The 19,188-nt window shown below is 39.3% G+C and overlaps 1 protein-coding gene across 2 annotated transcripts in view; it reads left to right on the top strand.

Annotated features, from left to right (window-relative positions):
* Nucleotides 1-768: 768 nt before the first annotated feature.
* Nucleotides 769-19,188, top strand: part of SNX27 (sorting nexin 27) — a gene marked incomplete at its 5' end in the record, with an annotated part of 85,446 nt that continues 67,026 nt past the window's right edge. For both annotated transcript variants that reach the window (XM_082832374.1, XM_082832373.1), the window contains one exon: nucleotides 769-1,088. In XM_082832374.1, the coding sequence (XP_082688500.1) occupies nucleotides 769-1,088 (320 nt within the window). The remainder of the gene's footprint in view (nucleotides 1,089-19,188) is intronic.

The following is a 19,188-nucleotide window of genomic DNA, read 5'->3' as shown; positions in this document are numbered from 1 at the left end:
ATGACTTTGGTTCAGTTTCCCAATACTTAAATAGAGAAGCGAATTCATGACCCAGTTGTCTCACAAGATTGTTGGGGTCATTCAATAAAATAATATATATAGGGACTTCCCTGGTGGTCCAGTGGTTAAGACTCCCGCTTCCACTGAGGGGGTGGGGGTGGGGCGCCGATTCCATCTCTGGTCAGGGAACTAAGATTCCGCCTGCGAGCCCGCGGGGACTGAAAAAAAAAAAGTATGTAGACACATAAGGTACTGAGCAAACGAGTTGTTATAATTTAAGACTATGTTGACACAAACATCAAGTTGTCCTAATATTATTGTTTTTTAAAGATTATGAAATGAAAGAAAAATAAAATATCCTCCACGTCAGCAGATGAATCTGTCACCTCCACTCCAGGCTGGGTTACCTGCTCACCATCCAAAAGGACACTCCTAAGAAGAGCTTGAAAGGTGAACTACAACCCCCAGCAGGCTTTGCGCCCAAATTGCGTCACATAACCTCAGCTCCGGCCCGGGCCCAGCCCTCTCCCCGCCCCCACCATTCAGAAACTACAACTCCCAGGAGGCTTCACGGCGTCTAAACCGTCCTCTTTCCCCCCGCCCCCTGTCTCCCCTTTACCCGCGCCGGCAGCTCCGTGGCCGACTCGGGTCCCGCCGTCGGCGGAGCGGGCGCGCGCGCCGGGGGTCGCGCGGCTGCTGAGAAGGCCGAGCACGCGCGGAGGGAGTGGAGGCGTAGGGTGGTGGGAGTACGGCTTGCTCGCTCGCAAGATGGCGGATGAGGACGGGGAAGGGATTCACCCCTCAGCCCCTCACAGGAACGGAGGTGGCGGCGGCGGCGGCGGCGGTGGGGGGTCTGGGCTCCACTGCGCCGGGAACGGCGGCGGGGGAGGCGGCGGCCCGCGGGTTGTGCGCATCGTCAAGTCCGAGTCCGGCTACGGCTTCAACGTGCGGGGCCAAGTGAGCGAGGGCGGGCAACTGCGGAGCATCAACGGGGAGCTGTACGCGCCGCTGCAGCATGTGAGCGCCGTGCTGCCCGGGGGGGCGGCCGACCGGGCCGGGGTGCGCAAGGGGGACCGCATTCTGGAGGTGTGAGTATCGGGGCTGCCCGCCGCCCCACCCCTTCCCCTCTGTCTGTCCCCGCATTTCCCCTCTACCCCTGTCACCCTCAGGCCGCACCTCCCCTCAACCCCCGAACCGGCCCCCCGCCCCTCCATGGAGGTTGGCCCTTTTACCTCCCCACACCCCGGGTTTCTGGGACCCCCGCACCCTCCCTGTAATCTCCAGTGTCCCAGCGCCCCTGCTGCTTTTACCCCTGCCCCCATTGCTTTGGCTTCTTTTCTGCCCCCTTGCCTTCCCCTTTGGCATGCTGCTTTCTGCTCCTCGGTGCCCCTTGCTTTCCTCTTGTTGAACCTTTTTCTGCTTCTGACTGACAGCATCTCCTTTTCTGACCCAGCCACTGTGTGTCCTCCCCAAGTTCTCATCTTGAGCATCATAGTTTCTTGTTCTCCACCACTCCTTTTAGCCCCCGTGGACCGTCCCTTCTGCCCTCTAAACCAAATAGGCAGGACCTTTGGTCGGCTCCTACTTTTCTTCCGGAAACATCATCCCTCCACGCTGCACTCCTTTTTCTTTCCTTAGTTACCCTCTCCTTATGGTTAAGCACTCTCTATATTTTTCTGTCCTACCGTGTGTCCCTTTCCTCCCCTCTTTTTTGTATTCATACTCTGAGAATACCTTCTTTTCTGACCCTTGCTTTTTTTTTTTTTTTGATGGTGGTGTCGTCTTTGACACGATAGTTTCTCTTCACAGTAGTCCCCTTATCACACCAGTATTTTGAATCTAGCGTCTCCATCACCACATCCCTCTGAGAGCGTCCCTGTTCTGGCCCCTGTCTTCACTTCTGCACCATACTCATATTTCTTTTTAGTCGGGTTTATGGTAGAGCTCTCCTTAGCTCCTACTTCCCCCCAACTACAGCCCCTTTTGGGTCTTTGACCTCCCCACTTTTTCAGGGCATGCCATTTCATTCTCTCTTCTAGTCTGTTCTCTTGTGATATCATGCTTGACTTTATCCTATTCTTTCTCTCTGAGGTTGTTATCCCTTCTTTCTCTTTTTTAGGCTCCTTCATGTTGAAACCCATCCTCTTTCCTTGCTGCAGTGCCTCCCGCTTCATATTCCTTCATCCTTACTTCCTCACCGAATACCTTAAAGCTCTGGCAGGATGCTGCCCTGTCTTGCAGTTTCTTTGCAGACCTCCTCCTACTCCTTTAATCCAGGTGTTACATTTGTGTTTTTATACTTTGTATTAAGATTTGTATAGTGATGGCTGATTGCCTGGTAGGTGGTGTATGCTCTCATTGTCTCCGTTCTCCTCAGCAGTCTTCAATCCTATATCTCTCTCCTGCTTACTGACTCTTGTATATTCTTTTTTCACACTTTTGCCCTCTCTTTCAGTGCTAGGATTTGCCCTCATGAATCTTTCTCTCTCTTTTTTTGGCCGCTCCGCGCGGCTTGAGGGGTCTTAGTTCCTCCACCAGGGATTGAACCCAGGCCCACCACAGTGAAAGCGCAGAGTCCTAACCACTGGACCGCCAGGGAATTCCCTCTTTCTCATTATTATAAATGTTATTTTAACCATAATTTCCATAACCTTCAGTCTTTCCTCTAGTAGAACAGTAGGTTTATACAGTAGGTTTGATCAATGTTTCAAGGGGATAAGTATTTTGAAGGACCTATAGAGTAGTCTGTCCCTTCTTATTCAGCTTATGCCTCTTACCCTTATCCTTGACATTCTTACTCTATGGTATCCATTCATACTGTTTCCTCTTACCTTCCACCTCAAGAAAGAGTAGTTCACCAAAGTAAGTGTTTGAAGCTATTATACCTATTCTCTGTCCTTCCTGTAAATAGATGCGTTCTTTTTTCTGTTAATGTCCTATGACTTTTCTGGTACTCTGGCAATATATTCTTAATTTTTTGGGTGTCAGGGCATTCAGATGCAGAATGCAGTAGTGACCTTTTGCTTTGTACCTGGGCACCTAATTCTTTTCTTTCTAGATAACTCAAAATCTGTGGCTGATGTTTCCTTCTGATAGAAGCTCTTGGAATTGTCATTTTCCTTTCCCTTTGGAAGTTAACTTTGTATCCAGCTGTTTATTTTTAAATTTAAAACTGAAGTATTTATTTAAAATTATAAATTTATCATAAAGTTCTAAATCATTTACTCTTTACTGGAGTAGAGTACTGTGGTTTTTGCAGCAGAGTTCAGATATAAACTAGGTACTCTAAAGGAGACCTCAGATGATTCCCCAGACAGACAGAAGGACTTGCCTCAGGCCCAGGTTCCAGTCTAGGCCCATTTCTTCTTCTAGAGAAAAGACATTACATTTTAGTGGTGATGAGTATACAACTTTCTCTCTTTTAGTGGGTGGGGCAAAAAGAGCACTCTTTGCTTAGAGAACCTTTTTCTGGAATGTTGTGATGATTGGACATCTACCTGGCATTGGATTCTCACCTTCCAACTGTATTTTGATTTCCAAATTCTTTGAAGTTTCTCTGCTACTATAGTGAAAATAGTAATAGTTGTAACAGAGCCAAGATAGGTGGTAAATTGTTTGGGTCCTCAACTATACAGTTTCTTTCTCTGTCCTTCCCTTCTTCCAAAGTCTACATCTTCTCCTTAGGTTTTCAAGTGAGAGGAGGAAAACAGAGACCAAACAGACATTGTTCTTGAGGGATATCTGTATCTGCTACTTGTTTTGATCTTGGTTAGGTTGATGCTAATTTTCCTAAAGCATTCTTTAGGCAACACTTTTTTCTGTCTCTCACCCATGTTCCTTAAATTAACCTCTCTGTTGTCCCAGGTAAGCTTTGCATGTTGATGAAGTGCCAAGTAGGGTCAGAGTAGGCATAGGTAGATTATTATTGTGTAGATGTAGTTTGTATCGAGTTATATAGGTGGATGTCTGGACCTTCTTAAACAGATCATTGTTGATTAAGACTTTTCCCGATTTTAGACACTTTCCTCCAATATGCAGATTATTGTATTCCAATTTTCATATATTGCAGTAGTTTGGACAACCGATAGAGGTTTGAAAGAACAGGTGAGATTTACGAGAATAGAAGCTTGGACAAAAAAGAGCATTTTTTCTGTGCATTTCTTTAAAGGCTGCTTACCAAGGCCTTGTCCTAACTGAATCTAGGAGAAGTCATTAAATTAAATTCAATATGGTTTGGTTTGTCCTTTCTCCCTTCAAAGCTGACTAGATTCTAACTGGTTAGGGAAAGAGTCATGTTGCAGGGCTTGGTGCTGGAGTATGAACAAGCCTTCTGGGCTCTGAATTTTACTGCAGATGGAAAGTTTTCTTGAATGGCAATGTTAGCCTTCACCTTGTAATTTTTCCAGTGTAACATATATTGAGTGTCTTCCCTTTGATGTATATACACTTGGAGACTAGTGAGTGAAGGATGCTTTCAACAAATAGAACCAAAATAAATATGTCTTGCACTAATCATATAGTATGTGAAGAAATATTAGACTTCAGGTGATTTTCTTAAGGTTAAGATAGTTTCAAGGGCTCTTGATTGATTTCTTGAGAGATGCCCTTAGGAGGGTTTAAGTGTGCAGTGGATATGGATATTGTACTGTCTATTTTTGAGAGATTAGGTTTGTCTGTTGGCTAGTTTGTTTTGTCTCTTTGGTGTTTGGGTAATATGGTCTTCAGTAAGCATGGACCCTAAGGTTGGCTTGTAAGCGTTCAATATCATGATATATTTATGCTAGGCAGAGAGTATATGCCTTACTTCTTTTTTAAAAAAATTAATTAATTTTATTTTTGGCTGCGTTGGGTCTTTGTTGTTGCATGCGGGCTTTCTCTGGTTGCGGCGAGTGGGGGCTACTCTACATTGTGGTGTGCGGGCTTCTCATTGCGGTGCCTTCTCTTGTTGCGGAGCACGAGCTCTAGGTGCGTGGGCTTCAGTAGTTGCGGCTCGCAGGCTCTAGAACACAGGCTCAGTAGTTGTGGCTTATGGGCTTAGTTGCTCCGTGGTAAGTGGGATCTCCCCGGACCAGGGCTCGAACCCACGTCCCCTGCATTGGCAGGTGATTCTTAACCACTGCACCACCAGGGAAGTCCCACCTTACTTCTTGATAACTACAAGATAATACAACTTTTCTGTATTAAAGTTAAACCATAAGAAAAAGATGTTTGTGGGTGTATATGTATTTGTTTAGTGATAATTTATTTTAAAAACGTATAAATATGTCATGGGCATTCTTTTTTTGTTTTTGTTTTTTTAAAATTTTATGTGAAAATTTGAAAATTGACTAAAAAGAGGTTGGGGCCACACGAAATATTTTTATGAGTTAAAAAAGTACATTCTTAGGATCTGCTTTCTCAGTTGTAGCTGAATTCTATTTGGCTTAGATTTTCCAGGTAGGTTTTGTAAATGGTGTTTGAAATCATGGTTATTGATCAAAGGAAGTTTTTATGGCTGTGATCCTCAAGCTTTAGTGAGCGTAAGAATCACTGGGTGTGCTTGTCAAAAGTATGGATTCTCAGGCTCACCCTTTAAAGGTTATGATTCAGTAGGTCTTGCACGGGGCCTAGAAATCTTTATTTTTTACTCCCTGGCCAGGTGTGGGTAATGCAGCCAACATACCCACCCCATACCTGGAGTGAAACTACAAGCCTTTAATTTTCAGTTCATTTTATTGTCATGATTATGTAGAGAATCATTAGCTAAGACTATATGCACAAAGTGATTTATTAGACTCTTGAAATCCCAGCCCTTAGGAAAATCCGTTCAGTAGATAGTGGACTAACTGTTGTATCTAATCATCTACACTTTATTTTTTGAATCTTGATAAGCTGTTGTAATAAAGGTGAGGGTTAAGAGGTAGAGCAAGTTAATAATAATTATTATATTACTTTGCGATTTGTATAGTGTTACAGTTTGCACAGTGTTTTTACATTTGATCTTCACAAGAGCCTTGTGAGATAGGGAAAATATAAGCTCCTTGGTGGCAGGGACTATGTCTATGCTGTTTCCGTAGCTAAATATCTAGCAGCACATAGAAAGTACTCTTCTATAAACGCTTGCTGAATGAATGTATCAGTATTATCCCTGTTTCATACGAGAGGAAACTGGGTGTTGCACTAATGAATGTTAACCAGAATTAAACCCAGGCCTTTGGAAGCTAAATCCAGTGTATTTTCCATTTCTTTGTTTTCTCAGCTATTCTTGACTGTTAATAGTCAACTATTCTTGACTGAAGTCACTTAAAATTCTTAAAATTCAGTCATATCCCTATGAAGTTGGATAGCAGTTGAACTTTGGTTCTATGATTTTGAAATGTAACCGTGTTATATCTTTATTTACCCTGTCTCTCTTATTGTTAAATTGGGTAGAAGACGGGGGACCAAAATAGGCATTCTTTGCCCTTATTTGTTGCTATCTTTATTGGTTATCAGTGAAGAGAGCATGACGATCGTAATTGCAACCCCAAGAAATACTTTTAATTCCATAGGTAGTGGAGGCGGCAAAATAATAAAACTAAATTTGAAAATAGCATTATCTTCCCCACAGAAATGTCTTCTGCAACGTTGCTGTGACCAGGAAAAGATTTTTTGTTAGTAACGTGAAGATTTGTTTGGGTCATATAAGTTATGGTGAAGAACAGTTCTTTTTCCAGCCACTACTTTTCCAGTTTGTTTCAGTAGAGGGTTTATTACCACGCTCTAAAGGATAATTGTTTTTTTAGATAAGTCCCGTTGGGAATAATTCTTATGATCTGGTAGATAAGCAAAGAGACTCAGTTGACAAGCAAACATTTATGATTTATGATCACTGCACAGTGCTTTGGGAGCATGATCTGTGGTAAGTTCATTGTTAGATGCTGACATTGCTGGCACAAAGGATATTGTAGTGGTTTAGGTTAGCGCCAGTTAGGGTCATTCTTTTCTTCTACTGTCAGCTATAGAGATGGTTTCTGTGCTTCACTTAGGCAGTCTAGTAAGAGCCAGTGTATGGGTGGTGCAATTCCAGGCCCACATTTGGAAAAAAAAATTTAGGCAGTTTAAAACCATTTTTAAAAAAATTGAAACTCATAGATTTTGTATTACACCCAGTTAAAAAAAAAAAACCACCTGAAACAAGTTTCACAAAACTGTGTTTACTAGTATCATGCACTCTGGTATTTTTTAGTCCGTCAGTATTTTGGGTTTTTTGTTTTGTTTTTTGAATGCTGATGGTGGCCCACTGCATTAATTTCATGACTCATTAGGTTGTAATCCACTGTTTGAAAACCAGTGATTTAGGGTATCAATTTTATGATGTTGGCTAATAATCACCTCATGTTCAGCCTGGTACCACAATTAAGCACAAACTATGTGTAAAGTACTGTTAGGCTTGTATGAGTCACAGAGTCCCTGCATCCCTGCCCTTGGGAAACTTACACTGCGGTGGGGAAGGTGCATGTAAACAATTTACTGCATGTAAAGCAAAATGAAATAATGGAGATAAATGAAAAACACAATGGAGTTTAGAGGTAAGAAGAGTGAATATGCTTGAGAAGATTGGAAGATTGGTGGGTGGATGGGTCATAGAACGCTTTTAAACTGTGATTGAAGGACAGGTATAACTTTAGTAGGCAGAAGAGGGGGAAAGATTTTATAGGCTGAAGTAACTGTGTGACCGAAGGGAGGATCTTAGGATAACAAGGAATCAAAAGTTGCTGTTTGTTTATAGACACCTGTGCTTCAGGTTAGATCAAATGGGGTTTTGATTGCCGTGCTAAAAAGTTTGGATTTTATTCTGTTTTTGAGGTCAGAATATCGTTGTATGTGCATTAATACCCAGGACTCCCTGAGAATTTAGTTTTTATTTAATTATTTACCTGAAGAGGTTGAATAACATTTCCAAGGCCAAAGAGGAAAATCACTGTTAGAAGAATTTCAGAGCATCTACTCTCTTGGGCTGTCTTGTACTATATAAAGAAGGGAACTAAAGACAACTAAGCTCTAATGCCCAGAGCTGGGAGCAGCTGGTGAGGAGCTGGTTGCCTTTAATTTGTATATGTATTTTACTCACAGCACAGTTCAGCTTCTCAAATATCTGTTTCTCTTTCTCTTATGTTTTATATGACTGTACTTACTATTGTGTTTACAGTTGGTAAGTTTGATCCTATATGCTGTAGGTCCACTTGTGCTCTGCCCTACAGATGTTCTGTTTTAGCTGTACTCCTCTGATTTGAAGATGCCTCCTTTAATTTAAATCTTTTATTTTGGCAGACAGCATGTTGCTGGGAGTTGAGTGGGACGGAAGACAGACAGGGAACTTAATATGTATAGTACTAAGATTTATACCTGAAGTCTACATTCAAAATGAAAATTCTTACAAAGATCCTTCAAATAAGTTTGTTTATTTATTTATTTGTATGTGTTGGGTCTTCGTTGCTGCGCGCGGACTTTCTTTAGTTGTGGCAAGTGGGGGGCTGGTCTTCGTTGTGGTGCGCGGGCTTCTCATTGCGGTGGCTTCTCTTGTTTCGGAGCACGTGCCTTAGGCACGCGGGCTTCTGTAGTTGCAGCACGCCGGCTCAGTAGTTGGGGATCGTGGGCTCTAGAGTGCAGGCTTAGTAGTTGTGGCGCACTGGCTTAGTTGCTCCGTGGCATGTGGGATCTTTCCGGACCAGGGCTCGAACCCACGTCCCCTGCATTGGCAGGTAGATTCTTAACCACTGTGCCACCAGGGAAGCCCCAGATAAGTTTAAGAATTGGTGGTGACCGTACAGTGAATTTCTCCTGTCAGTATTGTGAGGGGTACTTCAGAATTAGGTTTTGTGATATGGTATCAAGTCAAATGCTAGGTAGTATGTGTGTAGTCTTTTTTGTTTATTATTTATTGCTCCCTGCTAACTAATAAGGTTTTCATATAGTTGAGGAAATACTCCTATCTGCAAGGTATTAAAGTTGCAGAGTAAGGTACTGCATTTGAGTACTCTTATGTGTACTTCCTTTAATGAACTTCCGTTGTTATGAAAACATCTTTTAAAAAAATGGTTTTTGCTTAAGCTATCTGAAATTGCAGATTCGTATGTCAGACCTCAGAGCAAGACTAGAATGACAGGTCTGTGTATTCTGTGGACTTGAAACACAAGTAATTAGTTTACTTCTCTTTGGAAAAGTACAGAGCAGTCTGCAGAGTCAGCTGCTTGTGTGGATTTTCTCCCAGCTGCTTTGAAGAGGCTGATTACTCTTACAGAACTATTCAGTGTGATTAACCAGGAAGCTCTCTCTCTCCCCTCCAATCCCCTGCCCCCGACAGTACTTTTATATCTGTGGGCCTATCTAGTTATATTTATTTAGTATGTTTTGAAAATTGATTAACTTAATATTTGGAGATGTGATGACCTCTGTGAAAGTTTTGGAAACTTCTTCCACTTCTTTTGCTGATCAGTTTAATCATGATAAAGTTTGTAATTTAGTGTGCAGTTTGTCTACTGAATGTATCATGCAGGTTACTTAATTCTTTTTACCCAAAATTATGATTATTTTGATTCTGGTAGGGTTAAAAACTATTTTTTGGATCTGTTTTCTCAAGGTACGTAACTTGCATCTCTTTTCTTAGAAACGACAATGAGTTTTGTTCTCTTTACCTGGTGTTTTGAATCCAAGGAAATGTGACACTAAAGTTTCCCTTTCTGAATTGTGTGCTAATAGATTATTTTAGATTTCCCTGGCCTACCAAATTATCCTTTATGTTTCTGATTTGGAAAAGGTCTTACTGTAACTTTCTTCTTATTCAATATGCTGAAATAGACTACAACTTAACAAAAACTGTACTGTAGTCTGTGTTCCTCAGCTTCCAAAAAATTGTGCAAACTTAATTTGGGTTAAAGGATGGTATTTGATTGCTGAAGGGCCACATGACTTAAAAAGTATCTGTCTTGTTATTCATTTCTAAGGGCTTCTTACATAGATGAAGGTATTTTGAACTGTTTTTTCAGTAGTAGTGATAGATTTACACTTTTCCTCACACTCAAATACAGTACCTCTGGAGACGAATTGAATATTTAGGAAATGGGTGTTGGGATTCAGGGTGCAGTTTGTCACCGCAGAACAGACTTATCAGATCACATGAAGAAGCATGTTTTTAATTGCATTATGTGATAATTCAGAAATAGTAGTGAAATAGAACTTTAAAATATTAAGATTCCTCCTTTGGTAATTTACCTGACTTGCAAACTAAGGTTGTTGATAAAGCAAGTAGATTTTATTCTTTAATTAACTTTCACTGTACACCAAACTAAAAACATTGGGGAGTTGCGTTTAAATTGGCCATTTAGGCAATGGTTCAAATTATAGCAGATCTCAAAGACTGAGTTGGTGTTGAGAAATGCTTTAGGACTGATTATGTTTGTTTTGCTGGTGAATAATTGATTGAGGGGGCCTGAGAAATAGGGTAGATAGGAGGAGAATGAGTTAGTCAGGTTAGGGAAACCATTATGGCTATTAGCAACTTTCTTACCTTTATCTAGCATTCATTATCCCCGCAGTGTGAAGAAGTAACCTATTTTCACATCTAGCTTTACATTTAAATTGAACCATAGAGTTGTTATATGCTGATCAAGTTTTTAAAGACCAAAGTTGAAAAGTGAGCAAACAAAAAAATCTTATCCAAACAAGATAAATGTATACTTTTATAGCTTTAGTATCGGGAAATTTCTTTAAGACTTTACTGGTAATACTTTAGCCTCTGTCGTGTGAGGAAACCCATTGTGCTTAAATTTTTTTTTTTTTTGGTGGTACGCGGGCCTCTCACTGTTGTGGCCTCTCCCGTTGTGGAGCACAGGCTCCAGACGCGCAGGCTCAGCGGCCATGGCTCACAGGCCTAGCCGCTCCGCAGTATGTGGGATCTTCCCGGACTGGGGCACGAACCTGTGTCCCCTTCATTGGCAGGCAGACTCTCAACCACTGCGCTACCAGGGAAGCCCCTGTGCTTAAATTTTTTAACTAAATGTGGTACATTTAGTTTTTATGAGATGAAACAATATAATTATAATAGATTATTCCCAGAATTAACATAAAATACAGGCTGCTTTTTAAATGTCAACATGTTTATTTCTTATTCCTTCTTCTTACCTCATTTTGCTATCCTTGGAATCAGTGTTTATTTTTTAAAAAATTAATAGAAACAATTTACTTTTATTTTCAGTATATTTCAGTAAAAGAAAACATAGCCTCACTTTGGAATTGCTTACATAATTGAATGTCATATTTTACTCTTAACCATTATTTTTATTGCTACCCACAATAGAAAACAAAGTGATCACTAATACTAAGGCTTGAAAAATGTAGAGCTTGCATAATATTTTTAGTACTTCCCTCTAAATAGTGAAACCAGTGTAAAAGTTAAAAATAAGGAATTAAATTATGGAAGTGCATGAAGGAAAACCAGTATTGAGTTTATGTGCTAATCTTAATAATTTTTTTCATTCACTCAGGGAAAACTTTTAATGAGTGCTTACTACATGACACATACAATATTAGACACTGAGGATAGGAAGCTGAATGACATGTAGTCTTTGCACTAAGGAATTTTAGGTTTGGTGGAGAAAGCGGCAGCCTTAGGTTATTTCTTAAGCATAGTTGACCTGATTCTTATTCCTCCTCCCTAACCTCCCCCCACCCCGTCCTGCCTCACCACAATGGGATGAACAAGTTTAGAGCAATTCCTCCAAGCCGCCATAAGTACTCTTCTGCCCTTAGTTATCTAAACTAGTAATGCAAGTGCCTAGAGACTATGTGCATATTCACAGGAGTCTTCCAGACACAAAATGTACTAAAACTAGGAGGACTGTATAGTTTATTGTCCAGACCAAGACACTTGAAAGGGGCCCATTAATTATGCTAGGATAAAAGGTGTAAACTAGTTGTGTCCTGGCCATGTGGAGCACAGATCCAAAGCCTTAGTAATTTTAATATAGGAGGCTGTTTTAAAATTCTAAGACTAGAATTTTGTATTTTATTAGGAGGGAAATGAACAAGTTTGTTTTTACTCTTGGTGTCAAGTTGTTACATTGGCTTTACAGATAATTATCAGATAACAAATGAACTTCTGAATAGCTTGATTATAATTTTATATTGATTTTTAAAATACCTTAAAACCTTAAGCCTTATTATACTTTTTTTATTGAATGACAAGATTCATTTATTTAGAAATAAGTCTACCTGTGTAGATTATATTTGTTTCCTGATTGCCTTGGAACTAGAAGTTTTGAGGAATCTATTACTCCTTCCCAAGTAGTAAACCCTTGTTACTTGTGGCTGGAGGTATTATGGTCGAAAGACAGATGATGCTTATTTGTACTTTTCCTGCCTCAGGCAGCATTCTTTGTGAATAGAACACCCAGCCAAAGGTAATGGTGAGCAGCTTATTTGATATGTTATTTATTCTTTTTTCCCTCTTTGGGAAGACTAGATGCTGATTGACATACCTCTCAGTTTCTCAACCCTGCCAGGGCCATACTTTATTGTTATTAGTACTCTCTTTTGCCCAGCATTAAATTTTTGGATGTAGGTGCTTTAAAATATTGGTATAAATGTTGAATTTTGCTTTTGATACTTAAAAAAGGCTTCGGTAAGGGTTTGTGAATTAGGGCTCTCCATAGAATGCACAGCCTCCACCATTATAAACTTCCCCCACCAGAGAGGTACATTTGTTAGAATTGATGAGCCTACATTGACACATCATTGTCACTTAGAGTCCATAGTTTACTTTAGGGTTCACTCTTGGTGATGTATATTCTATGGGTTTGGACAAATTTGTAATAACAGTATCTGCCATTGTAGTATACAGAGTAGTTTCACTGCCCTAAAAATCCTCTATGCTCTGCCAATTCATTCCTCTCTCCCCCTAAGCCCTGGCAACTACTGATCTTTTTACTGTCTCCATATTTTTGCCTCTTCCAGATTATCATACAGTTGGAATCATATAGTATGTAGCCTTGTCTTCTTTTACCTAGTAATATACATTTAAGTGTCCTTCATGTCTTTTTATGGCTTGATAGCTCATTTCTTTCTAGTGATGAATAATATTCCATTGTCTTCTGGATCTACCACAGTTTATCCATTCCTCAACTGAAGGACATCTTGGTTGCTTCCAAGTTTTGGTAATTATGAATAAAGCTGCTTATAAACATCTGTGTACAGGTTTTTGTGTGGACAAAAGTTTTTGACTCCAAAGAGTGTAATTGCTGGATCCAGGTGGTAAGAGTATGTTTGTTTGTTTGTTTTTTGTGGTACCCGGGCCTGTCACAGTTGTGGCCTCTCCTGTTGCGGAGCACAGGCTCCGGATGCGCAGGCTCAGCGGCCATGGCTCACGGGCCTAGCCGCTCCGCGGCATGTGGGATCCTCCTGGACCAGGGCACGAACCCGTGTCCCCTGCATCGGCAGGCGGACTCTCAACCACTGCGCCACCAGGGAAGCCCAAGAGTATGTTATTTTTATAAGAAGCCACCAAACTGTCTTCCAAAGTATACCCTTTTGCATTTCCACCAGCAATGAATGAGAGTTCCTGTTAAGCCATATCCTCATCAGCATTTGGTATTGTCAGTGTTTTGGATTTTGGTCATTCTAGTAGGTGTTTAGTGGTATAAAATTCATTTTTTAAATTATAAAAGTAATGTATTAGTAATGTTAGAAAATTTGGAGACTAAGGAAAAAAAATCACCTATCTTATCATCCTAACACAACTACTTTTTGTATTTTGGCTGTCCTTTTTTAATGTATTTGTTATGAAGTCATACTGTTACATATAATTTGTGATCTAATTTTTAGAATTAATAGACCATTTTCTAGAATAGTTTTAGATTTATGGAAAAATTGAACAGATAGTGTAGAGTTTCCATATATACATCCCCCACTCCCACCATACAGTTTTTCTCTTATATATGGTTATTTGTTACATGTTTAACATTTGTTAAAATAAATGAACCAATGTTGATACATTATTACCAGCTGAAGCCCATAGTTTATTCTGACTTCATTGGTTTTTACCTAATGTCTTTCTATTCCGGGATCCCATCCAAGATACCACATTACATTTAGTTGTCATGTCTCCTTAGGCGCATATTGGCTGTGACATTTTCTTAGTCTTTCCTTGTTTTTGATGACCTTGACACTTTTTTTTTTTTTTTTTGTGGTACGCGGGCCTCTCACTGCTGTGGCCTCTCCCGTCACGGAGCACAGTCTCTGGACGCGCAGGCTTAGCGGCCATGGCTCACGGGCCCAGCCGCTCCGCGGCATGTGGGATCCTCCCGGACCGGGGCACGAACCCGTGTCCCCTGCATCGGCAGGCGGACTCTCAACCACTGCGCCACCAGGGAAGCCCCTACCTTGACACTTTTGAGGAGTACTGGTCAGGTATTGTATGCCTGACTATTAGAATTTGTCTGATTTTTTTTCATGATTAGATTGGAGTTTTGGTGATTTTGGGAGGACAGTCACAGAGGTAAAGTATCATTTTCTTCAGTTCATATCAACTGTACATACTATCATCATGATTTATGACTGTTGATATTGACCTTGATCATCTGGCTAAAGTAGTTTGCCAGGTTTCTCGACTTTAAAGTTATTCTCCTGCTCCTCTCCCCCCTCTTCATACTGTACCCTTTGGACAGGAGTCACTATATGCAGCCCACACTTACGGAGTGGGAAGTTATGCTTTTCTCCTTTAGTATGTAGTAACTGTATAATTTATTTGGAATTCTCCATAGGAGAAGAATGTCTCTTCTCCCCTGTGTATTAATTTATTCTGTCATTTATTTATATCAGTATGGGCTCATGGATAATAATTTTATACTTCGGGTTGTATAATCTGAGACTGCCACTTTATTTTGTTGCTCCAGTTGTTCCAGAATCAGCCATTGGTAGCTCTTTCAGTTGGCTTCTGTGCCCTTCTACCATACTCTCATCAATGTGTGTTTTTTTGTTTTGTTTTGTTTTTGAGCACTTCCTTACTTTCTGGTACTACACAGTGCTCCAGGCTCATCTTGTGTGTTTCCTGCCCCAGTCCTAGAATCAGCCATTTCTCCAAGAGGCACTGGTTCTTTTTACTGGAGAATGTTATTAGAAACCAAGATCTAGGCATTAGGTATGGTTCTTGCTAAGAGGGTGTACTTTCAGGCCCTCTCAGCTGTCAGAGCAAAGAAATATATAAGTGTTTATTAACCCCTGTATATACACATATCTATAAATATTTCTATATGTAACCATCTGTATCTATATTAAGTTAAACATGAGTTCTTACTGATGTCTCTAGCTTTTCTTCATTACCATATGGATGTTTTATCCCCTTCCCCTTGCTGATTTGTACATTTCCACTCCAACAATGAGAAACTTGGCTCCCTACATCCACCATTTATTTACTTAATTTTTCAATTCCAGTATACATGTGTAGTAATACCAGAATTGTTAACCTGTACCCCTGCGGGAAACAACTTTACTAACTAGAATACAGTACTTATGTACAGTCCCTTTGGCCTTTAATCTTACAGAATTCATTCATTTCCAGTTACTTAGGTCTGTACCTTTTCCCTCCTACCCGCTTCCATGAGGTTTTTTGAAATAGAGGCCCGTGTACTGCAAAAAAAAAAAAAAAAAAAAAAAAAAGATTTGAAATACAGTTAGATTCTCTTGTTATAGCCTGGAATTCTCTGAACCTATGATTTAAGAAAAAGTTGCATACATTAAGGTTTACTCTTTGTGTGGTAAAGTTCTGTAGGTTTTGACAAGTGCATCCTCTCATGTATGCAGTGTTACAGTACAGTATCATACGGAATAGTTTCTCTGCCCTAAAAATCCCCTGTGCTTCACTTATTCATCCCTCCCCTCCCTCCAGGCCCCTGGCAGCACACTGATCTTTGCCTTTTCTGGAATGTCATATAATTAATTGGAATCATACAATATGTAGCCTTTTCAGATTGGCTTCTTTCCCTTAGCAATATGCATTTAAGATTCCTGCATGTCTTTTTGTGGCTTGAGAGCTCATTTCTTTTTATAGCTGAATGATATTCCATTGTCTAGATGTACCACTTTTGTTTATCCATTCACTTATAAAGGACATCTTGGTTGCTTCCAGTTTTTGGCAATTATGAATAAAGCTGCTATAAACATCTGTGTGCAGGTTTTTGTGTGAATATAAGTTGTCAACTCAATTGGGTAAACACCTAGGAGTGTGATTGCTGGATCTTATGGTAAGACTATGTTTAGCTTTTTAAGAAACTGTCAAACTGTCTTCCACAGTGGTTCTACCATTGAATGAATTGCTGTTGCTCCACATCTTCACCAGCATTTGATATTATTGTGTTTTTTTTAACCAGTCAAATAGGTATTTAATGGTATTTGCAGTTCTCCAATGATGAGTGATGTTGAGTAACTTTTATATTTTTATTTACCATCTGTATTTCTTCTTTAGTGAGGTGTCTGTTCAGATCTTTTGCCCATTTTTTAATACATTAAAAAAATTTATCTATTTATTTAATTTGGCTGTGCTGGGTCTTTCTTGTGGCCCACGGGCTTCTCTAGTTGAGGCTCATGGGCTCTAGAGCGCATAGGCTCAGTAGTTGCAGATCGGGCTTAGTTGTGGTATGTGGGATCTTAGTTCCCCGACCAGGGTTAGAACTTGGGCCCCCTGCATTGGGAGTGCAGAGTCTTAACCACTGGACCACCAGGGAAGTCCCTGCCCATTTTTAACTGCTTGTTTTCTTATTGTTGAGTTTTAAGGTTCTTTTATATTTTGGATACAAGTCCTTTATCAAATATGTGGTTTCCAAATATATTTTCCCAGTCTGTGACTTGTTTTTCTTAACAATGTCTTTCACAGAGCAGAAGTTTTTAATTTTTATAAAATTCATCTTAGCAATTTTGTCTTTCATGGATCACATTTTTGTTGTCTAAAATCTCATTGTCATACCCATCACTAGATTTTCTCCTGTGTTATCTTTTAGAAGTTGCATTTTTATAATCCACTTCTTAACATAACATTGGCCCAAACATATTTACAGATTATTTTGTTCTTCATATTTACAATTTTAAATGGTTGCTTTATAGTTAAATTGTTTTGCTATAATTTTCTTTATCATTCATTTCCCCCTATTGCTGACTTTTTATAAGAACAGAAATTTGGAAACAACCTAAATAGTGAACATACTTGTACCTTGCTTTTTCTGTGTTCAGGATTATTTCATTTCTTTCAACAAATACGTGAGAATGGTCCAAATGCCACTGTAAAGTTCTTGCCCTCATGGAGCTCATATTATGATGATTTCCTTAGGATAAATTCTCAGTAAGGCCATTTTGGGTTGAAAGAACATGAACATTTTTATGACTTTAGATGCATATTACCAGTGAAATGGCTTTCCATTTTCTACCTGTTTATGTAGTCATCGTCTCATTTTCCACATAAGTTAACATTAAGAGTAATTGAGGTAATAGTTTTGTGCTTTTAAAATTGTTAACCAGATTGTTTATTAGAAAAAATGCAAGCGTTTTGGAAACCTTTGACCATTTACTTTCTCTTGTCCTGTCAGTAAATTAGGTGTTCTAAAATGTTATTTCTGAAACAAAATTCCAAAAAGTTCTTGGTATTTAGTGGTCTGGCATTGTACTTTGGTACAGACACGATCAAGCTTGACTTCCTTTGGCTATTTTTATTGCTTATGCATGTCTGAATCCCTTATCTCCAGAGTGTAAGGGCTAAGTACAGCATGATTGCTAATACAATTAGTCAGTTATGTGACTTGATTGTTTGCCTAAGTTAGATATCAAAGAGGCAGAGGTGGATGAAAAGGAGTCAACCTAAGCCAGCCAGATGATTTAACTGCAAAATTTAAAAGGACATGTCTTTACATTTCAGTAGAGTAGTTCCTTGTTTTTAAAGTCTAGTGTCTAGTATAGATGTACTCAACAACTGGGCAATGAACCAGTGAAAAGTCAAAGGAAGGGTTGTTCTTTTGATGAGTTAGGGGACTGTTTTTCTCCAACTTGTAAGATCTTCACCCAATTTCCAAGAAAATATATTGCAGAGAAGATAGTTTGTTTAAAAAGCTTTGTGTTATTGAAAAGATAGAAAAGCTATGTTAAATTTTTAAAATTACCCATAGTTCCATAGTTACCCTAACTTAGCTATTTTCATAGTTTACATACTGTGTCTATTTGGGGGCAGAAATATCTTATGTGCTCATAAGATCACAATGGACGATATTTTTATATTTTAAATGCAAAAATCCTCAAACAATATTTATAGTCTTTGTTTTTTGCATATTATAAGGACTTTTCCATGTTTGCATATAGTCTTCATAAATATTTTTTGAGTTGTAAGTTCATTTGCTTGATGTACTTCAATGTTATTAGAAGTTTTTCTAATGTTAGCTATTTGGCTGGACAAATTCTTTTTCAAATACTCTGTGAGAAGAAAATGCTTTACAGCCTTGAATGCTTAAAAATCTAAAAAGGGGATTCTAGGACTCCTAAAAAAGATCAATTATATTTATAATGTAATACAATAGTATTAATCAAGTGTTGAGTGAGTTTGATGTTTCTCACATTATGGCTTTAATAAACTAGACAGAGATGCTGTTGCTCTCTGGCTTAATTTTATAATCATCTGTTGCTGACATTCTTAACTACACTAGGCTTGAAATACGTGTCCTGTTGTTTTTAGGAGGTTAAGACAAAAGGCCAAAGCAGTAGTAGGGGTAAAACTAGCTCTGGCTTAATTTTCTCTTCATTATTTTGTTGAAATAGGCTTGTAAGACGTGAAAGTATTGAAGGCTTAGCTTATTTTCCACAAAGATATGGGAGGTGAAGGAAAAAGGGTGTGTTTTATCCATTAAACAATTTTGTACTGCAGATATGTGTAGAGATTCATCTGTTAGGATCTTCATAACAACATTGTCAATAACAGCAAAAAAAAATTCAGGGTAATCTAAAAGTAGAATAGGGGTTGTTTCACTCTGATGATGGACTATTTTACATTTATAAATGAGGATATTATATAATTTTATTTTAAAATCAACTTTATTGAGGTTTAATTTACATACAGTCAAATGCACACATTTTGAGAGTTTTAAATCTGAGAAAAGTATAGATCCATTTAACTACCACCCCAATCAAGATATAGAGCAC

The sequence above is a fragment of the Leucopleurus acutus genome (genome assembly GCF_964270905.1).
Source record: "Leucopleurus acutus genome assembly, chromosome: 2".
Classification (NCBI taxonomy): Eukaryota; Metazoa; Chordata; class Mammalia; order Artiodactyla; family Delphinidae; genus Leucopleurus; species Leucopleurus acutus.
Note: the sequence above shows the minus strand (reverse complement) of the source record. Positions and strands in the feature narration are given on the sequence as shown.